Source organism: Indicator indicator, chromosome 17 (assembly GCF_027791375.1).
Source record: "Indicator indicator isolate 239-I01 chromosome 17, UM_Iind_1.1, whole genome shotgun sequence".
In the NCBI taxonomy this organism is placed as follows: domain Eukaryota; kingdom Metazoa; phylum Chordata; class Aves; order Piciformes; family Indicatoridae; genus Indicator; species Indicator indicator.
In genome coordinates, this window is record NC_072026.1 from 20,594,479 (window position 1) to 20,614,101 (window position 19,623).

The window sequence follows — 19,623 nt, forward strand, 5'->3', positions numbered from 1 at the left end:
AATGCTCCGTTGAATTTCCTTGAGTTCAGAGGCATTGCCAGCAGTTGCTAATTTAGCAGGGTCTACATCTCCATCATCCATGTGGGGTCTCAAGAGGTCTGCCAGAGTTTTAAGGCTAACCTTCTCTTCCTCACCAGAAGGATCTTTCTTAACAGAGGGACCCTGAGTAGAAGGACCCTCATCTCCATCTGCACCATCTCCTGCAGTATCTGCATCTCCTCCTGCAGCTCCTTTGCGCTTTCTGGTGATAGTGGCAACCAAAATCACTGGTTGAGCTTTCACATTCACAGCAGAGTTGGAAGGAGTAGGGTAATTTTGTGCAGGGTTAGCAGGAGCAGAGGGAGTCTGTGCAGGATTGGCAGGAGGTGTGCTTTGAGATCCTGCAGCCACTGCTGCGTCCCTCTGGGCAGCAGAGGGAGGAGAAGGAGACTGTGCCTCGTTAATGGCGTCTGCCTGCACAGCTATGTCTGTCTGCACAACCATTTCTCTCTGTGTAACTGTCTGTCTGCACAACCATTTCTCTCTGTGTAACTATGTCTGTCTGTGCAGCCATTTCTCTCTGCTAGCACAAGATATCTAGAGTACCACTGGTTCCAAAGACCCTCTGTAGTTGTAAGAGGAGTAACAAATTCAAATGTGTCTGCTAGCAGATTCATAGTTGAGTTACCATATCTTCTTAGGCCAGTAAGACCACAACAGAATCCAACAACATGTGTGGTGCGTGCATGTGTGGTACGTGCATGTGTGGTGCGTGCATGTGTGGTGCGAGCGTGTGGGGGGTGTGTGTGGAGTGTGTGTGTGTGGGGTGTGTGTGTGTGGGGTGTGTGTGTGGTGTTTGCTGCATGGGGGGTGTGCATGGGGGGTGTGTGTGTGGTGTGTGGGGTGTGTGCGTGGGGTGTGATGCGTGTGGGGTGTGGGTGTGTGTGGGGTGTGTGTGTGATGCGTGTGCGGGGGCGTGTGCGGGGTGTGTGCATGGGGTGCATGCGTGGTGTTGGTGTGGTGTGTGCGTGGTGGGTACGTGTGATGTGTGTGTTGTGTGATGTGTCTGTGATGTGTGCTCAGTGACATGTATGTGTGATGTCTGGTGTGTGATCTGTGATCTCTGTCAGTGTTTGCTGTTGTTTGCTTTGGCTTTATTTCTGTAGCTGTTCCCTTTGCACTTTCTTTCCATCTGTTTTTCTGTCTCTCTTTTGCATACAGGCAGGGCTCTGCTTTGCGTCTTCTGGCAGGGAGAGAAGTTTTGTCAGGAGAAGTGCAGAGTCCTGCACCTGGGGAGGAATAGCCTCAGGCACCAGTAGAGACTGGGGGTTGTTCTTCTTGGAAGCACCTCTCTCTCTGGAGAGAGACCTTGGAGTGCTGATGGGCAGCAAGTTCTGCATAGGACAACAATGTGCCCTTGTGGCCAAGAGAGCCAATGGCATCCTGGGGGGCAGTAAGAAAAATGTGCCCAGTAGGTCTGGGGAAGTTGTTCTGTCCCTCTGTTCTGCCCTGCTGAGAGCACAGCTGCAATCCTGTGTGCAGTTCTGGGCTCCCTGGTTCAAGAGGGACAGGGAACTTCTGGAGAGAGTCTAATGGAGGCTGTGAGGATGATGAAGGGACTGGAACATTTCTGCTGTGCAGAAAGGCTGAGAGCCCTGGGGCTGGTTAGTCTGGAGAGGAGAAGACTGAGAGGGATCTGATCAATGTCTGCAGACATTGAGGGGTGGGGGGCAAGAAGGGGCTAGGCTCTCTTCTGTGGTGCCCAGTGACAGGACAAGGAACAAAGGGTAAAAGCTGGAACCCAAGAAGTTCCACCTGAACATGAGGAGAAACTTCTTTGGTGTGAGGGTGCTGGAGGCCTGGAGCAGGCTGCCAAGAGAGGTTGCGGAGTCTCCTCTGAAGATCTTCAAGCCCCACCTGGATGTGTTCCTGTGTGACCTGCCCTGGGTGACCCTGCTCTGACAGGAGGTTGGAGTGGGTGATCTGGAACAGGTTGCCCAGGGAGGTGGTGGAAGCCTCATCCCTGGAGGTTTTTAAGGCCAGGCTGGATGTGGCTCTGAGCAAGCTGATCTAGTGTGAGGTGTCCCTGCCCATGGCGGGTGGTTTGGAACTGGATGATCCTTGAGGTCCCTTCCAACCCTAATGATTCTATGACTATGATCTCTGGAGGTCCCTTCCAACCCCTACCCTTCTGTGACTGTGTGCTCTTAGCGGCTGTGGAGGCCTCTCTGTCAGCTGTCATTCTATTGGGGGATCAGCCCCCATGCTGTGTGACCATGCCTCAGCAGATCAGGTTTCTTCTCAGACTACAGGTCCTCCTCTCTCCAGTGGTGAGATGAGCCCTGACAGAAGAAAACCCTTGATGTGTGTCATTAGAACTTCCCCCAGCAGTCTGTTAGCCCTCACTTCTTGACCTCTCTAGCCCTGCTTTGGGGGTATTAGACTTCACAGTCCAGAGTACCCAAAGGGAGTTTAATTTTCCAGCAATCTCAGACATTCTCCTGCTTTCTGGTTTTGTGGCTCAAATTATGAGGGTTTGGCTTTTTCTTCAGGCTGGTCATTGTCAGCCTTTGGTGCCATCTTCTACTCTTGTCACTTGACTTTTCTTTCTAGGGATGATGTTACCAGACCAAACTTGTTGAGCAATTGTATAAATTAATGCAGCCTTTTATGTCTCTTTGTAGCTCTCCCCTGCTGTGAATTGTGTTGTTGATTTCCAGATGTCATTGTACCAATTTCCTTTAATCTCTTCCCTGAGCAGGCTAAAGAGGCAGTTAAAGAAGCGGAGAGGTGTGATCCAGACAGCATCTTCACTAAATTCAGTGTCTACAAGATTGCAGTGATGGAGAAAGACACTGATAAAGGTAGGAGTTTAAGGATAAAGGGTCCACTGAGAAGAAAGAACCCACCCAGGAGTGCCAATTCTATTAGAAGATGCCAAGCAGAGCTGGACTACACATCTGGAGAAGGACCCAGCAGAGGGTAGCTGGGATCTGGGAAAGCAATGAAGCTGTCAGGCTGCAGACTGGAACTGTCAGTGCTGTATTTTCTATACCCTACATAGGATGTGGAGCCCATTGCCACATCTGATACTGTCTGAATGCACCTCTGGCTAGCAAGTCTTGAATCTTGGGAGGAGCAGCAGCTGCAGTGGCAGCCCAAGGTGCGGGTGATTGTGTATTTACTGTTTCTAATATCCTTTGGGATGCATTTACAATACAAACAATGGATCCTGAGCTGAAGAAACCTTAACAGAACCGTTTGGAATTGCTCTGGACATGTAGAGCTGGAGGTGACCAGAGAAGACCTGAGTTCCTCAGGTGGCTTACAGATGACACATTACTGGAGAGCCTTCTTTCTAATGAGCTCTGCCATGTCAAATCTTCATGAAAATCTTAGCTCAAGTGAGAATCCACTCTATACTTACTGAGAATACAAAGCAGCTCGTTTGCCAGTGGGGTTTGTTCCAATCATTTGTTCTCTGTGCATCTTTTGAATGGCAGCATCAGTTATTCCCGTGGACAGAGTGGGAAGTGCATAAAAGCAGCAGCACCCAAGATGTGGGAGCTTGGAATCGCATCCAGATGCTGTGTTAGAAGTAGGCTTCTGTCTTTGGTGACAAACAACGGAATGAGGGATGACAGATGTGGTGACATTTGCATGGCATCCTTGTGTCCTTACATTAGTAGCTCGAAAGGCCTTGGGCACCTCTCTGGGAAGAAATGGATAACTGTGGTCCTGGGATGGTCAGGTGTTCCTGGCTTCCTTTTTCATACTAAAAACTCAGAGCCTTTCAGAAATAATTTCCAAAGCCTCATTCAAACAGTACAACTTTCCAACTGCAGCTATTAAGAATGTCACTTTGCTTTGTGTGTGTTTCAGCTGTGGAAGCAGTGGTTGAAATGGGGAAGCTGGTGGAGAAGCCATCCCAACATGAGGACAAGCTGAGAGTGGATGAAAATACAGGCACTAACCTCCTGAGTTTAGCTGCTCAGATTGCTTTAGAGGTAGCTCAGATAACCTTGTACTAATTTGCTTTATTGATGTAACCTCTGTCACCTGGTCTGCTTTTCATATCTGTATCTACTTCATCTGTTGCTATTTCATGCCCTGGGACTCAGGTCTCATGCAAGTGTGCTGTGGAATTCACAGATTGCATTGGGTTTGAAGGGACCCTCAAAGGTTATATTGTCCAACCCCCCTGCAGGCAGCAGGGCCACCTCCAGGTAGAGCTGGCTGCACAGGGATACAGCCAGGCTCAGCTTGAATGTCTCCAGGGATGGAGCCTCAACCACCTCTCTTGGCAGCCTGTTCCAGTGTCTCACCACCCTCACTGTGCACAACTTTCTCCTCGTGTCCAACCTAAATCTGCCCTGCTCCACTTTCAAACCTATCCCCACCAGCCCCTTCTGAACAGTCCCTCCCCAGCCTGCCTGCAGGTCCCCTGCAGATAATGAAATGCAGCTCTGAGGTCTCTCTGGAACCTTCTCTTCTCCAGCTGAGCAGCCCCAACTCTCTCCGCCTGTGTATATAGCAGAGGTTTTCCAGCCCTCTGTTCATATTTGTGCCCCTCCTCAAGACCTGGTTCAGGAGGTCCATGTATCTCTTGTGCTGGGGGTTCCATAGCTGGACACAGCACTGCAGGTGAGGTCTCAGATTGGCAGAGATAGATTTCACATAAAAAGAAATTGGATTTTTACATATTTCTTCAGGAAAAAAGGATTCTGAGCTATAAAAGTTGATATCAGGAAATGAGATGGTGGAGTTCTCAGCAAAACATGATGTCTTTTTCTGCCTCTGGGATTTGATCTTTGATATGATAAGGGGAACCTGTGTAACTGAAGTTGCACAGGAGCATCCAGTTCCAAGCCCCTGCCATGGGCTGGGTCACCTCCCATGAGGGCAGGGTGCTCAGCCTCGTTGGACATGTGCTTCCTAGAGAATAGGAAAGGAGAGCTGCAAATGCCTTGAGAGCTAAGTGAAACCTGGGTTAGATTCTGCACTTTACATACAGCTGGAAACAATTTTCAAGCCTCTGAAAGCTCCCAGGAGCTATCAAATCACTGGTACTACCTGGGTTTGTTTAATCTTTACCCTGACAAAGGAGACTGATGCAGGTAAGACTGAAGTCAGGTGATGTTTCCCATCAGAAAGGCCTCCAACCCAACCCATCCCATGATTCTATGATTCTAAGCCAGTGAAGAAAGACTGAAATATCGCTTGTGCCTCCTGTGAGCATCTTGGCTGGTGGCTTGAGTGATGTCTGAAGTAGCTGATGAGAAGAGGCTGCCTGTCCTCTTTAAAGTCTCTATCAATGACCTGGATGAAGGGATTGAGGTTCCCTCAGTAAGTCTGCAGATGGCACCAAGAAGGGTGGCTGTGTCCATCTGCTAGAGGATAGGGAGAATTTACAAAGGGGATCTGGGCAGGTGAGCCTCATGGGACAAGGCTCATTGTGTGAAGTTCAATAAGGCCAAGGGCCAGGGCCTGCCCCTGGGTCACAACAACCCCATGGGGAGCTACAGACCTGTGGATGTGTGGTTGGAAAGCTGCAGCTTGGAGAGGGAGCTGGGGGGGTTGGTTGGCACTCACTGCCCATGAGCCAGCAGTGCCCAGGTGGCCAAGAAAGCCAAAGGCATCCTGGCTTGGGTCAGAAGCAGGGTGGGCAGCAGGGCCAGGAGGTGACCATCCCCTGTGCTCAGCTCTGGGGAGGCCACACCTGGAGTGCTGTGCTCAGCTCTGGGCCCTCACTGCAGGAAGGACATTGAGGGGCTGGAGCCTGTCCAGAGCAGGGCAGGAAGGCTGGAGAAGGGCCTGGAGCCCCTGGGCTAGAGGAGGGGCTGAGGGAGCTGGGGGTGTTCAGGCTGGAGAAGAGGAGGCTGAGGGAGACCTCATTGCTCTCTACAGCTCCCTGAAGGGAGGTTGGAGCAGGCAGGGAGCAGCCTCTGCTCCTTGGTGGCAAGGGACAGGAGCAGAGGAAATGGTTGCAAGCTGCAGCAGGGCAGGCTCAGGCTGGACTCAGGAACTATTTCTGCTCTGGAAGGGATCTCAGACATTGGAACAGGCTGCCCAGGGCAGTGCTGCAGTCACCATCCCTGGGAGTGTTCCAGCAGCATGGAGCTGGTGCTTAGGGACATGGTTTGGTGCTGGCCCTGCAGTGCTGGGCTGAGGGCTGGACTGGGTGAGCCTGGAGGTCTCTTCCAACCAGATCTGTTCTGGGATTCTGTGCTTCAGGAGGCCTTTTAGGGCTTTGTTTATAGCACTGCTTACAGTGAAGGCCTTGCCAGCCTGTACTGATGCTACCCTGCCAGAGGCTTTTTGTGCCTGGAATCCTCTCATAGTCTGGGAGTCACAGAATGGCTCAGGTTGGAGGGGACCTCAGAGATTATCTATTCCAACCCCCTGCCATGGGCAGGGACCCCTCTCACCAGCCCAGCTTGCTCAAGGCCTCATCCAGCCTGACCTTGAACGCCTGCAGGGAGGGAACAGCCACAGCCTCCCTGGGCAACCTGTGCCAGTCTCTCCCCACCTTTGTACTGAAGAGCTTCTTCCTGATCCTCAGTCTAATCATCAGCCAGTGCCATTGGCATCTCTCCTGATGGTTTTCTCTTGACTAGGGTGGTTCTGTGCAGGGTCCTTTGTCCTTGGTACTGCTTTTAGACTGCTCAGACTTTAGGAATGTGCTGTTGCTTTGGGCTTCTGGGTTTGGTTTGTGGTGGTAGTGCAATTCATACGGAACATATTTAATTCTTTTTCAGAACCAACAGCAAGTTGTGGCTATCAAAGCTCTGGAGCATTTGGCTGAACACCTACAAGACTGCCAGCAATTATTTGCAGCTTTAAAGTAAGAATTCAGTGTATTAGAAGGAAAAAGAAGTGTTTCTGGTTTCTTTGTCCAAAATGACTTCTTCTGTTGAGGGAGGTGCCAGTGCTGGGGTGTAGGGAGCATGCAGCATCCTGCCCAGGAGAGCTGTGTCCCCCCAGTACAGAGGAGCATTGTGAACAGCTACAACAGCACCAGTCCTGGTGGAAACCAGAGCAAAGTCCTGAGCATCTCTCACACACACCATGGGACAGCCTGGGAGTGAAAAGCGATTTCTTTCCCAAAAGGGTTGTCCAGGCATAGCCCAGGGCAGTGGTGAAGTCCCCATCCCTGGAGGGCTTTCAGAGCTGTGGAAATGTGGTGCTGAGGGCCATGGGTTAGTGGTGACCTGGTGGTGCTGGGGTAAGGGTTGGACTGGGTGATCTTAAAGGTCTCTTCCAACCAAACCAGTTCCATGATTCCATGAAGACAGTAGAGGAAAGATTAGTTGGCAGTTCTTGGTGCTGCAGCTGTACCTCAAGCCTGAGCTCCTAACACCTCCAGATGTTGCAGGTCTCTGCCATGCGCACAGTACCAGTTGCTCTGAATTGGACCTGAACAGATGATCAGCAGCAACCCCAATGAGACTGCAAGCATCTGCTGGTGAAAATCCAGCTGCTTTGGGTCCTCTGATGAAGTGGTGTCTTCATAATGAGATATTCTATCATGTTCATAAAAAATATTGGGGGACAGATGTGTTGATTCCAAAATGGGCTTCAAGCCTTCGTCAAAGTGCATTTATTTACTCGCTGTGCTAGGAGTTGACAAAGTGATAGCCAAAATAAGGCAATAGAATGGGACGTAGCAGCAGCCACAGCATCTTATTCTCAGTTCAATAATCTGACAGCACAGAGCAGAAAAGTGGGCTCCTTTCTGGAACATTAGGTCAAAGGACACTGTTGGAATAAGACAATTCTTGTTTTTTCACTGCTTGATTTCCTCACGTGTAGGTGTTTGGTTCGGCTTGTGTTGTCACAGCTCACAGCAGAAGATGAAGAGAAAAGGTAAACCCATTTGCAAAATCTTCTGGGGGATGTGTTGTGCCCAGAGGCTGACATTTTCTTGCTGGGCTCTACTTTCTTGCAAAGTAATCAAGAGATTAGTTTTTGCGCTAGTAGAAATTCCATCCTGATGACTTTCCAGCTTGACCTCATGGCACAGATTCACAGAATGGGTTGGGTTGGAAGGGACCTCAAAGCTCATCCAGTTCCAACCCCCTGCCATGGGCAGGGTCACCTTCCACCAGCCCAGGTTGCTCAAGGCCTCATCCAGCCTGGCCTGGAACACCTTCAGGGAGGAGGCATCCACAGCCTCCCTGTTCCAGTGTCTCCCCACCCTAACTCTAAAGAATTTTTCCCTAATGTCCAGTCTCAATCTACCCTCCTCAAACTTCAATCCATTCCCTCTCATCCTATCACTGTGAGCCCCTTTAAAGATTCCCTTCCTGGCCTTCTTGTAGGCCCCTTTCAGGTACTGGATCAGATAGGAATAATCTAGCAACATCACATAAGAACACATTTCATACTTGTGTAGCCTTTCCTTTCAATTATTTGCTCTTTGCCTTCCTCTTTTATTAGGGTGGAAGACTTAGTCATTTTTAATGAGGGGCTTGAGCTAAGCAGCCTCTGATTTGCCACTAGGATGTGGTATCTTCCATAAGTTCTGAGAGAGAACCTCAGAGTGGCACCTTCCTTGCTGCAGAGTGGCCACTTGGCACATGGTGTGTTGGCTTAGACATAGAACTGCATGTCTGGATTTTGACTGGCAAGAAAGCAGCACAGTGTGAGTGGGGTTTGAAGATTAACCTGCAGCCCAGCAGCTGGGAAGATCTCCTGTTGCACTGCATTGCTGCAAATCAATACAAATTTTGCAGGCTCTCAATATGGTGAAGAGAAGGCTCCAGGGAAGCTTTAGAGCAGCCTTCCAATACCTGAAGGGGCTCCAGGAGAGCTGGGGAGGGACTTTTGCCAAGGGCTGGGAGTGACAGGATAAGACTAGGAGATGAGGAAGAAATTCTTTAGAGTAAGGCTGGGGAGACACTGGAACAGGTTGCCCAGGGGGGCTGTGGATGTCCCCTCCCTGGAGGTGTTCCAGGCCAGGCTGGATGAGGCCTTGAGCAAGCTGGGCTGGTGGGAGGTGTCCCTGCCCATGGCAGGGGGTTGGAACTGGATCACCTTTAAGATCCCTTCCATCCCAATCCATTCTCTGAATCTATGAGTATTCCTTCTGCTTCTTTAAATGCTGGAAGTTTCTCATGCCTGGGATGTTTGTCAGGGGGAGAATGATTGCAGCCAGGATTACCGGAGTTTTGTATTCCAGCATCAGTGAAGTGTTCCGTTGTAAGAAAGGAAATCAAATGTCTTCTAAAATTCCCTTTGTCCTCCCCTGTAGAAAGGAAGAAATGAACTCCATGCTGGCTTACTTGACCCTGGGTATGTTTCTGTTTTACATATCTGTAGTCCATCGTCTGTGTATATTGTATAGTATGGCAAATCACACAATGCCTGGGCTTGGTAGGGACCGTAATGATTATTCAGTTCCAACCACTCTCCCACCAGCCCAGGTTGCTCAAGGCTCCACCCAACCTCCAGGGAGGGGGCAGCATCCACAGCCTCTCTGGTCAGTCCATTCCAGAGTCTTGGCACCCTTGTAGTGAAAGATCAAAGTTTCATGGCTGCTCTAAAAGGAAGAAGGTTGAGTTTTTAAACTGAATTAGCAGCAGATCTGCCTGTTGGCATTACTGAAATGCCAGTGGTGGTTGTTGCCATCCTACCTATTTAAAAAGGGGCATTTTAAAACAGAAGTGAATGCTGGATTGATTGATTGATTGATTTATTGTCATGGAAGGCCTAGAAAAGGAATGACAGCAAATTGCTGAGAGCCAGGAGAGGCTTGGCCAAACTGGTCCCCACTTCTGAATTGTGCTGCCCTTTGAAGAATATTTGAGCTGTTTGCATTGCAGGAGGTACAGGAGCTGTGCAGGGCACTTTCCCCAGCAGATGAAAGACTTCTTCTCACTAAAGTTTTTTAAACCCTCTCCTCCTGTCTTGCACAACAAGGTTAATGAGATTGAGGAGCTTTTGTAGTGGTAGGCACTCCTACTGCAGCTAGGGGGAAAGAGTGAAGGCTGGAATTTGGTTCATGGAAGTGTCCTTGAAGAAAGGTCTCCAGCCTGTCATTAAATCCAAACCCTCTCACCTTTGGTGAAACTCTGTAAAATTCCTGCCTTAGGCTTTGGTGTCAGGAAGCCCTGAAGAGGGCTTGTTGGCAGCCTTATTTATTGTATCTTAAGTGCTGTCTGAAGCACCTTCTGTTGTTTTTTACCAGCCTTTATAAGCACATTAAACGCCAGTTGTGAGTGTCACTCCTCAGCTGGAATTACACAGCAGTTGTGGAAATCTCTGTTTTGTGTTGTAGTTATCAGACTGGGAATTGGTTTTGTTCTGCTCAGGAGCTGTTGTTCATGTTTTGAACTCCACTTTTTTGCAGCTCACAAGAGACTTGCTGCGTCTTTCACAGAAGAGAAATTTACAGGGGACATGAGGATCCTGGAAGCTCACTGGTTTAGGAAAGTTGGTAGGTTGCACTCTCAAAATCTAAAGTAACACCCCTCCAGCTCCACTTAGCCAGAGTGTCAGGAAGAAAGCAGTGCTTAAAGTTGAGGTAGATTTATAAAACTTGGAACCTCAGCAGTTGCTGCTGCAACTGGTTTTGAAGTTCTCCTGCTGTGTTTTCTGTCCTTTGCAATGATCTGATGTGGCTCAGGTTTTGAGTCAGTTCTCAAGACAAATATTCACACACAGTCTGTTTGATGGGACAGCTGATACAGAATCACAGAATGTTAGGGGTTGGAAGAGACCTCCAGAGATCGCTGAGTCCAACGCCCCTGCCAGAGCAGGGTCACCCAGGGCAGGTCACACAGGAACACATCCAGATGGGGTTTGAAGATCTCCAGCCTGCTCCAGGCCTCCAGCACCCTCACAACAAAAAGATTTCTCCTCATTTTGAAGTGGAACGTCTTGGGTTCCAGTTTGTACATGTTGTCCCTTGTGCTATCACTGGGCACTGCTGAAAAGTGCCTGGCCCCTTCTTCTTGACCCCCACCCCTCAGATATTTGTAGACATTGATCAGATCCATCTCAGACTAAGCAGCCCCAGGGCTCTCAGCCTTGCTTCCATTCCCCAATCATCCTTTCAATAATCCGTTATTCCCTTCAGTACAGAACTGTTGGATGTGTCCTTGACACAACCCTTGAGAGCTGACCATTTTCTTAGTTACCCCTTTCCCACCAGGACTATGTTATTAGAGTCAAATTCAAGATCAGGCGAATAGAATAATTATTTTAATGAGCTAGTTAATATTCAAGCCCTGCCTTCTCTAAGCTGAGCATCAGTGCCTCCCCATGAGTAAGAAATTAAGTAGGGGAGGCAAGAGACCTGCATGGATGAGCAAGGAGCTTTGGATAAACTCCAATGGAAGAAGTAAATCCACACTGTGTGGGAGAAGGGCCTGGGCACTTGGGAGGAGTGTGAGAACCTTGCCAGAGTATGTGGTGATGCAATGAGGAAGGGTAAGGCCCTCTTGGAATGAGCTCTGCCAAGGGATGCAAAAGACAACAAGAGAGGCTTCTTAAGTCCATCAGCAGGAAAAGGAAGCCCAGGGCAAGCATGGGCCTGCTGCTGAAGGAGGTGGCTATATGCTCTGGTGACAGAGCAGGCAGAGAGGGGGAGCTTCTCAGTGCTTTCTTTGCTTCAGTCTTTGCCTCTAAGGCTGTCCCTCAGTCCCTGGAGGGGAGAGAGGAAGTCTGCAGAAGGAAAAATCTCCCTTAGTTGAGGAGAACTGGGTGAGAGATCATTTGGACAAGCTGGACAAATCTATTAGCCCCAATAGGATGCACCCACGAGTGCTGAGGGTGGTTGGAACTCCATGATCTTTAAGGTCTCTTCCAACCCAACCCATTGCATCACCTCTGATCTGTTAGCAGAGCTGTTTTTTTATTTGCCAAGCACTTGAGCCCACTGGGGCTGTGGGATTTTTCACAGACTCGCAGATTGCATTGGGTTGGAAGGGACCCTCAGAGGACATCTTGTCCAAGCCCCCTGCAGGCAGCTGGGACACCTCCAACTAGAGCAGGCTGCACAGGGCCAGATCGAGTCTGATCCTATTTAATTGGTCTTGGTTTTAGGGTTTACTGACAGAAGAAAATATTTCTTCCAGTTCATGCTCTTGTGGGTGAGGAGGTGTGTCTGGGTGGAAGCTTGGTTATGAGGGAATTCAGACCAAATTTTCAGGTGTGGATCAGCTATTTAACAAATCCCTGCTAGCAGGATTCCTGGCTCTTGTTCACTGAGCTGTTGATGATGTTTGAATAAGGAATTGAAGTGTCAGTGTGAAGTGCCCCTTCCCAGAGCTTTGATGGACACACTCAGAACGCAGAAGGGTTTTATTCTAGTCTCATTTTTTTGCCTCTCTTAGCTTGGAACTTGGCTGTGCAGTCCAAGGGATGCCCTGAACACATGAGGGATTTTTTTCTGCTGTCCTTCAAGGTATGTACTCTGAACCTTGTCATCACTTTAGTTCTTTAAGAAGCTACAGCCATGATTCCAGGTAGCTTCTTGGAGACAGGCTTGTGAGCTCTGGAGAGGGAGCACTGTTAGCAGGGGACTGAGTTGTAACACCAACTGTAAGCATTAGTGTCAGACGTAGCAGTCTGTGGCTTTTAAGATCACAGAATTACAGAATGGTCTGGGTTGGAAGCTCATACAGCTCATCCAAAGCTCATCCAGTCCAACCCCCCCCGCGTTCATCAGGGACATCCTCCACTAGATCAGGTTGATCAGAACCCTGTCCAGCATCACCTTGAAGATCTGCAGAGATGAGGCCCCAACCACCTCCCTGGGCAACCTGTTGCAGTGTTCCAGCAGCCTCCTGGTGCAGAACTTGTTCCTCACATCCAATCTCAATCTGCTCTGCTCTCATTTCAAACCATTGCCCTTGGTCCTGTCCCTGAAGGCCTTTGGGAGAGTCCCTCTGCAGCCTTCTTGTAGCCCCTTTCAGGTACTAGAAGGCTGCTGTAAGATTTCCCTGGAGCCTTCTCCAGGCTGAACACCCCCAGCTCCCTCAGGCTGTCCCTATAGCAGAGGTTCTCCAGCCCCCTCTGAACCTGCTCCACCAGGCCCATGTCCTTCCTGATGTCTTACAAACTGAGACTTCAGTGAGAACTTTCCAATATTTGTAAATGTTTCCCTGGGGAGGCTGTGGATGTCTCCACCCTGGATTTGTTCCAGGCCAGGCTGGACAAGGCCTTGAGCAACCCAGTGGGAGGTGTCCCTGCCCATGGCAGGGGGTTGGAACTGGATGAGCTTTAAGGTCCCTTCCAACCCAACCTATTCTGTGCCTCTATGAAGCTGTAGCATTATTGCAGATGTGTGTGGGCACCACTATTGCTTTACAGTTTATAGTTAATTAATCATCTGTAATTGTCCAAGGAAACTGCAGTGTCACCAAGCACTGCAAGCACTGGTACTGACCATGGCTCAGTGCCATGGAGCAATCATTGTTCATAGGCAGATTGCTTCCTAGGGGCACAATTTTCATTGCCTTTTCCTTCTCTTGTGTCAGCTGTCCCAGTTTTGTCCTTCTGACAAAGCTGTCCTCATAGCTCAGAAGACTTGCCTTGTGATGGCAGCTGCCATTGAGCTGGACACGGGGAGGCAGCAAGCCACACCTTCTGAACAGGTAGGGCACTGCTCTCTTAGCTGGTCCTGGCTGTGGAGTCCTGGGGAGCAGCAAGAAGGGTGTGACCAGGAGGTCTAAGGAGGTTCTCCTCCCCCTCTACCCTGCCCTGCTGAGGCCACAGTTCTGGGCTCCTCAGTTCAAGAGAGACGGAGACCTGCTGGAGAGAGTCCAATAGAGGCTGTGAGGATGATGAAGGGTCTGGAATGTCTCAGCAGTGAAGAAAGACTGAGAGCCCTGGGACTGTTTAGTGTGGAGAGGAGAAGGCTGAGAGGGGATCTGATCAATGTCTATAAATGCCTGAGGGGTGGGGGTCAGGATGAAGGGGCCAGGCTCTTTTCACTGGTGTCCAGTTGTAGGACAAGGAACAACAGGTACAAACTAGAACCCAGGAGGTTCCACTTCAAAATGAGGAGAAACTTCTTTGGTGTGAGGGTGCTGGAGGCCTGGAGCAGGCTGCCCAGAGAGGTTGTGGAGTCTCTTTCTCTGAAGATCTTCAAGCCCTACCTGGATGTGTTCTTGTGTGACCTGCCCTGGGTGACCCTGCTCTGGCAGGGGGTTGAAATTGATCTTTTCAGGTCCCTTCCAACCCCTGACATTCTGTGATTCTGTGATTCTATCAATCAGAGAATTGCTTGGGATGGAAAAGTCCTCTAAGACCATCAAGTCCAACCATCAACCCAACCCCACCATGGCTGCTAAACCACGGCCCCAGTTGCCATGGCCACAGGTTTCTTGAACACCTCCAGGGATGGGGACTGCACTACCTCCCTGGGCAGCCTGTTCCAATCCCTGACCACTCTTCCTCATCTCCAGTCTAAGCCTCCCCTGCACAATTTCAGGCCATTGCCTCTCCTTCTGTCACCTGAGACTAGGGAGCTCACTGCAGCTGTGGAGATCTCTGAAAGAGAGAGAGGGAAAAGCCCCAACCCAGCAGCTGTTGTAGATGCTGTGACAATAAGGCAGCTCCTTGATTTATTGTATAGCTATGTCTAAGGCTCCTGGTAGCTGGGACATGCACATTCCTTTCTCTTTTATTTACCTCCTGTTGCACAGATGCAGCTTTTCACTCAGGCACTTGAGCATCTCCAGGCATGCAAGGAGATATGGAAAGTTCTGAAACATACAGGTAAGCCCTCAGACAGGTCTGCTCAGCACCTGCAGCTCCTAGAATGAGTCTCTGAGTGCATGAAACATACAGGGCATGAGGGCTGGCTGCCTCAGCTGGGGAGCACTGCAGCAGGTCCATGCAGTGTTCTGGAGGAGCTGTCAAGCCCAGCTGGGTTCTGTGTGTCACTGCAGGCTTTCCACTGTCTGGGTGCTGGGAAGTGGGGAAGGTCCTTCTGCCTGAAGGGGGTTTCTCAAACGTTAAGGTTTTTGCTCTGCACTGGACTCACTCTTGCAATGCTTTAATCCTTTTGCCATCCTTTTGCCACAGAGAACATTTCAGAGCACAGAAAGTACTGGTACCATACCTTCAAGTGCCAAACCTCATCCTCTCTTTCCTGACTGCTCCATGTCTGTTTAGATAAGACCTTGCATACTTTCACAGACTGCTTTGGGTTGGAAGGGAAATTCCAAGGGCATCTTGTCCAACCCCCTGCAGGCAGCAGGGACACCTCCAGCTAGAGCAGGCTGCACAGGGACACAGCCAGGCTCAGCTTGAATGTCTCCAGGGATGGAGTCTCAACCACCTCCCTGGGCAGCCTGTGCCAGTGTCTCACCAGCCTCACTGTGCACAACTCCCTCCTGATGTCCAACCTAACTCTGCCCTGCTCCACTTTCAAACCATTGCCTCTCATCCTATCCCCACAGCCCCTTCTGAACAGTCCCTCCCCAGCCTGCCTGGGGGTCCCCTGCAGATCTTGAAATGCAGCTCTGAGGTCTGCCTGGAGCCTTCTCTTCTCCAGGCTGAACAGCCCCAACTCTCCCATCCTGTCCCCACAGCAGAGGTTCTCCAGCCCTCTCATCATCTTTATAGCCTCCTCAGGACCCTCTCCATCAGCTCCCCATGTCCCTCTTGTGCTGAGGGCTCCATATCTGGCCCCAGCCCTGCAGGTGAGGTCTCCCCAGAGCAGAGCAGAGGTGCAGGATCCTCTCTCTCCAGCTCTGCCCACACTGCTTTGGATGCAGCCCAGGCTGCCCTTGGCCTTCTGCTGCCAGTGCCCATTGCTGGCTCCTGTCCAGCTTGTCCCCCCCAGCACCCCGAGGTCCTTCTCTGCAGGGCTGCTCTCAAATCTCATCACCTCCAGCCTGGATTGATATGGAGGATGCTTTGTGTTCTCTGGCATACAGTGCCTGGTGTTCCCTCTCTCAGGTGGCATCTCCTCGTTTCTCCTCCTCATGCCCAGCTTTGGGACACTCTGGGGTTGCCACTGGGAGGAGTATTTGTATTTTACCTTTTGGCAAGAAATCTCTTTGCTGGGCTTTTCCCCCCTTAACCTTTCCAACTGAAAGGTTCATGGCATGGCCTGGGCTTTGGGTTCTCCTGGCCCTTTTGCCCTCTGGGCAAGGTGACTCAGGAAGACTTCTTCCCTTTTGGTTTCCATCCACGCCCAGCCAGCTGAGTACCTCAGCACAGGGACATACTGGAATTGCTCCTGCAGAGGTTTATGGAATGGTAGCCTGGTGCTCCCTTCTTCAGCAGACCTTAGCCAAGGTGTGGACAAGTCTGCTGCCCTGGAGGAAGCTGAAGATGTCTTTCAAGATGTAAGCCTGAAGGTCTCTGTGGGAGTTCAGTGAAGGACTGTTTGGTATTTTTGCTGGGTTTGCACCTTCACAACAGTTCTGCTCTTTTCCCACCCTTCTGTGTTGAAGGATTTCCTGAGGGCTTTTCCAGAGAAGGATTTGAAGCTGATGAGAACTTTCAGAAGCTGACCTCCTGAACTGGTGGCCTCTGTTACCTCCTTTAGCCACCAGAATGCCTTCTCCAGCAGCTGTTATCTTGCCTAGGAGAGCTGCATGAATGTAGCCAGTTACAGACAGCCCAGATTTTTGTGGGGTGTGGGGGAAGGGTTGGTGAAGTTGTACTTAAAGCTTCTGTCCAAGACTGCTTCAGAGCTGCACTTGCTCTGCTGTTGAGCCTGAGGATCTTAATGGTTTCTCTGCCTGTTGGAAGCAAACCCATGTCCCTTCTGGTACCTCAGGTGGTTTGAGAGCAGAAATGACTGCACACAGCACTTCTGTCTCTTCTGCAGGAGACTTTGCCAGAGACCCAACAGACACATTGCTACTGCTTTATGAGTTTGAAGCAAGAGCCAAACTGAATGATCCAACACTCCACAACCTGATGGAGTCAGTGTGGGACCAGCCACAAACGGAGGCCAAGACGCTGGAAATCATTGCATGTAAGGACTGCATTTCTACCTTCATAGCTCTCCAAGCTCTTTTGTTTGTGGTGACCAGGACTGCCAGGTGTTGTACAGCATGTCCTGAAATGCTTAGGATCTCAGCACCATTAGGAGATCTGAAATGCTGCATTACATGGATGAGGAGTCAGACACTGCAACACCCTTCCCTTGCTAGACCCTGAGATACTTGTATAGGTTGTGAGCCTGGAAAAGGTTATTCAGAGAAACTTCTACAGCTTCCAGAATGGCAAAGGCCGGAGAATGATCCAAGCTGGCTGTCCCATGCCCCAGTACAGAGGTCTTAGGCTGTGAACTCTGTTAGCTAGGCAGGTTCAGTGTAGTGTGGTTCACGTGTAAAGAGCACTGCTTGCATCACAAGCTCACAAGCCAGCACATCTCTTTTCAGGTGTTTGTCACAAGGCATATGACAACATGCTGCAGCTTGTTTTAGAGCTTAGGGAGACCAAAGGCTGGCTCCAGTAATTTCTTTTTTTCCTCTCTTTCTCTTTACTTTTCAGCACTGGCAATGGAACCTCCAGCTCGGTACCCTGTGCTGTGTAAGAAAGCTCTCAAGGCTGCACTGAACCTTCACAGGAAGCAGAGTGTGGTTGATGCTGTGAAGCTAAGGTTAGTGCTGTCACACACAGCTTTGTCATGCCCCCTGCCTGGGAGTGCTGGCAGGGAATAAGCCTGCAGTTTGGGAAAAAGGAAAAAAAAGTGGATTTTAGCTTCTGTAAAAGGTTTTGACTCCTGCTGGCCACCAATGTGCCCCTCAGGCATGCCTAGCTAGTGGGTGAGTGAGCTGCCCCTGGTATGTTGGCATGTCATAGAATCCTAGAATCAGGGTTGGAAGGGACCACAAGGATCATCTAGTTCCAACCCCCCTGCCATGGGCAGGGACACCTCACACTACAGCAGGCTGGCCAGAGCCTCATCCAGCCTGGCTGCAAACACCTCCAGGGATGGGGCCCCAACCACCTCCCTGGACAACCCATTCCAGGCTCTCACCACTCTCATGGGGAAGAACTTCTTCCTCACTTCCAGCCTGAATCTCCCCACTTCCAGCTTTATTCCATTCCCCCCAGTCCTGTCACTCCCTGATATCCTAAAAAGTCCCTCCCCAGCTTTCTTGTAGGGCCCCTTCAGATACTGGAAAGCCACAAGAAGGTCACCTCGGAGCCTTCTCCTCTCCAGACTGAACAGCCCCAACTCTCTCAGTCTGTCCTCATAGGAGAGGTGCTCCAGCCCTCTGCTCATCCTGATGGCCCTTCTCTGGACACCTTCCAGCATATCCATGTCCCTCTTGTAATAGGGGCTCCAGAACTGGATGCAGTACTCCAGGTGGGGTCTCAGCAGAGCTGAGCAGAGGGGGAGAATCACCTCCCTTGACCTGCTGGCCACACTTCTCTTGATGCAGCCCAGGCTCTGGTTGGCTTTCTGGGCTGCAAGTGCACATTGACAGCTCCTGTTGAGCTTCTCATCCACCAGCACCCCCAAGTCCCTCTCCTCAGGGCTGCTCTCCAGCCAGTCCCTGCCCAGCCTGGATTTGTGCTTAGGATTGCCCCGACCCAGATGCAGGACCTTGCACTTGGTCTTGTTGAACCTCAGGAGGTTGGCTTGTGCCCAGCTCTGCAGCCTGTCCAGGTCCCTCTGGATGGATCCTTTCCCTCCAGCTGTCTGCTGCACCACACAGCTTGGTGTCATCAGCAAACTCGCTGAGGGTGCACTCAATGCCTCTGTCCATGGCACCAACAAAGATGTTGAACAAGCCTGGTCCCAGGACTGAGCCCTGAGGGACTCTGCTTGTCCCTGGCCTCCCCTGGACATGGAGCCATTGACAGCCACTCTTTGGGTGCACCATCAAGCCAGTTCTTTATCCATCTGGTGGTCCACCCATCAAACCCATGTGTCACCAGTTTGGAGACCAGGAGTGTGGTGTGGGACAGTGTGGAAGGCTTTGCTCAGGTCCAGGTCAATGCCATCAGTTGCTCTCCCCTCATCTATTAATGTTGTCACCTGTGTCATAGAAGGCCACCAGGTTTGTCAGGCAGGATTTTCCCTTGGTAAACCCATGCTGACTGTACCCAGTCACCTCTTCACTATTCTTCTGTCTCAGTAGTGCCTCCAGGAGAATCTGCTCCATGATCTTACCAGGCACAGAGGTGAGACTGACTGGCCTGTAGTTCCCTGGTTCTTCCTTCTTACCCTTTTTGAAAAGGGGAGTAATGTTTTCCCTTTTCCAGTCAGTGGGGACTTCCCCAGACTGCCAGGACTTTTGGAATATAATAGAGAGGGGTTTAGCAACCTCCTCTGCCAGTTCTCTCAGTACCCCTGGGTGTATCCCCTCGGGTCCCATGGACTTGAACACTTTCAGGTCTTCAGGTGATCACCAACCTGATCTTCACTTATGATGGGCAGTTCTTCCTTCTGGTTCTTGCCATTAGCTTCCATGACTATTCTAGGAGTGTGGCTGGAGGCCCTTGCAGTGAAGACTGAGGTAAAGAAATCATTGAGAACCTCAGCCTTCTCCAGGTCACTTGTGACCATTTCACTGATTCCTTTCTGAGGGGCCCACACCTTCCCTAGGCTTCTTTTTACCATTCATACACCTGTAGAAATTCTTAGTGTTCCCTTTAACCTCCCTGGCTAGATTCAATTCAAACTGTGCTTTGGCTTTCCTAAGCAGGTCTCTTGCT

At 50.4% G+C, this 19,623-nt stretch overlaps 1 protein-coding gene across 1 annotated transcript in view; it reads left to right on the forward strand.

Annotated features, from left to right (window-relative positions):
* Positions 1 to 19,623, forward strand: part of TEX11 (testis expressed 11) — a 58,295-nt gene that overhangs the window by 27,355 nt on the left and 11,317 nt on the right. The window contains exons 15-25 of the mRNA XM_054388581.1: positions 2,741 to 2,843; positions 3,862 to 3,986; positions 6,738 to 6,823; positions 7,792 to 7,845; positions 9,233 to 9,273; positions 10,331 to 10,417; positions 12,318 to 12,388; positions 13,464 to 13,580; positions 14,634 to 14,706; positions 16,775 to 16,924; positions 17,446 to 17,554. Coding sequence (XP_054244556.1) covers positions 2,741 to 2,843; positions 3,862 to 3,986; positions 6,738 to 6,823; positions 7,792 to 7,845; positions 9,233 to 9,273; positions 10,331 to 10,417; positions 12,318 to 12,388; positions 13,464 to 13,580; positions 14,634 to 14,706; positions 16,775 to 16,924; positions 17,446 to 17,554 — 1,016 coding nt within the window. The remainder of the gene's footprint in view (positions 1 to 2,740; positions 2,844 to 3,861; positions 3,987 to 6,737; positions 6,824 to 7,791; positions 7,846 to 9,232; positions 9,274 to 10,330; positions 10,418 to 12,317; positions 12,389 to 13,463; positions 13,581 to 14,633; positions 14,707 to 16,774; positions 16,925 to 17,445; positions 17,555 to 19,623) is intronic.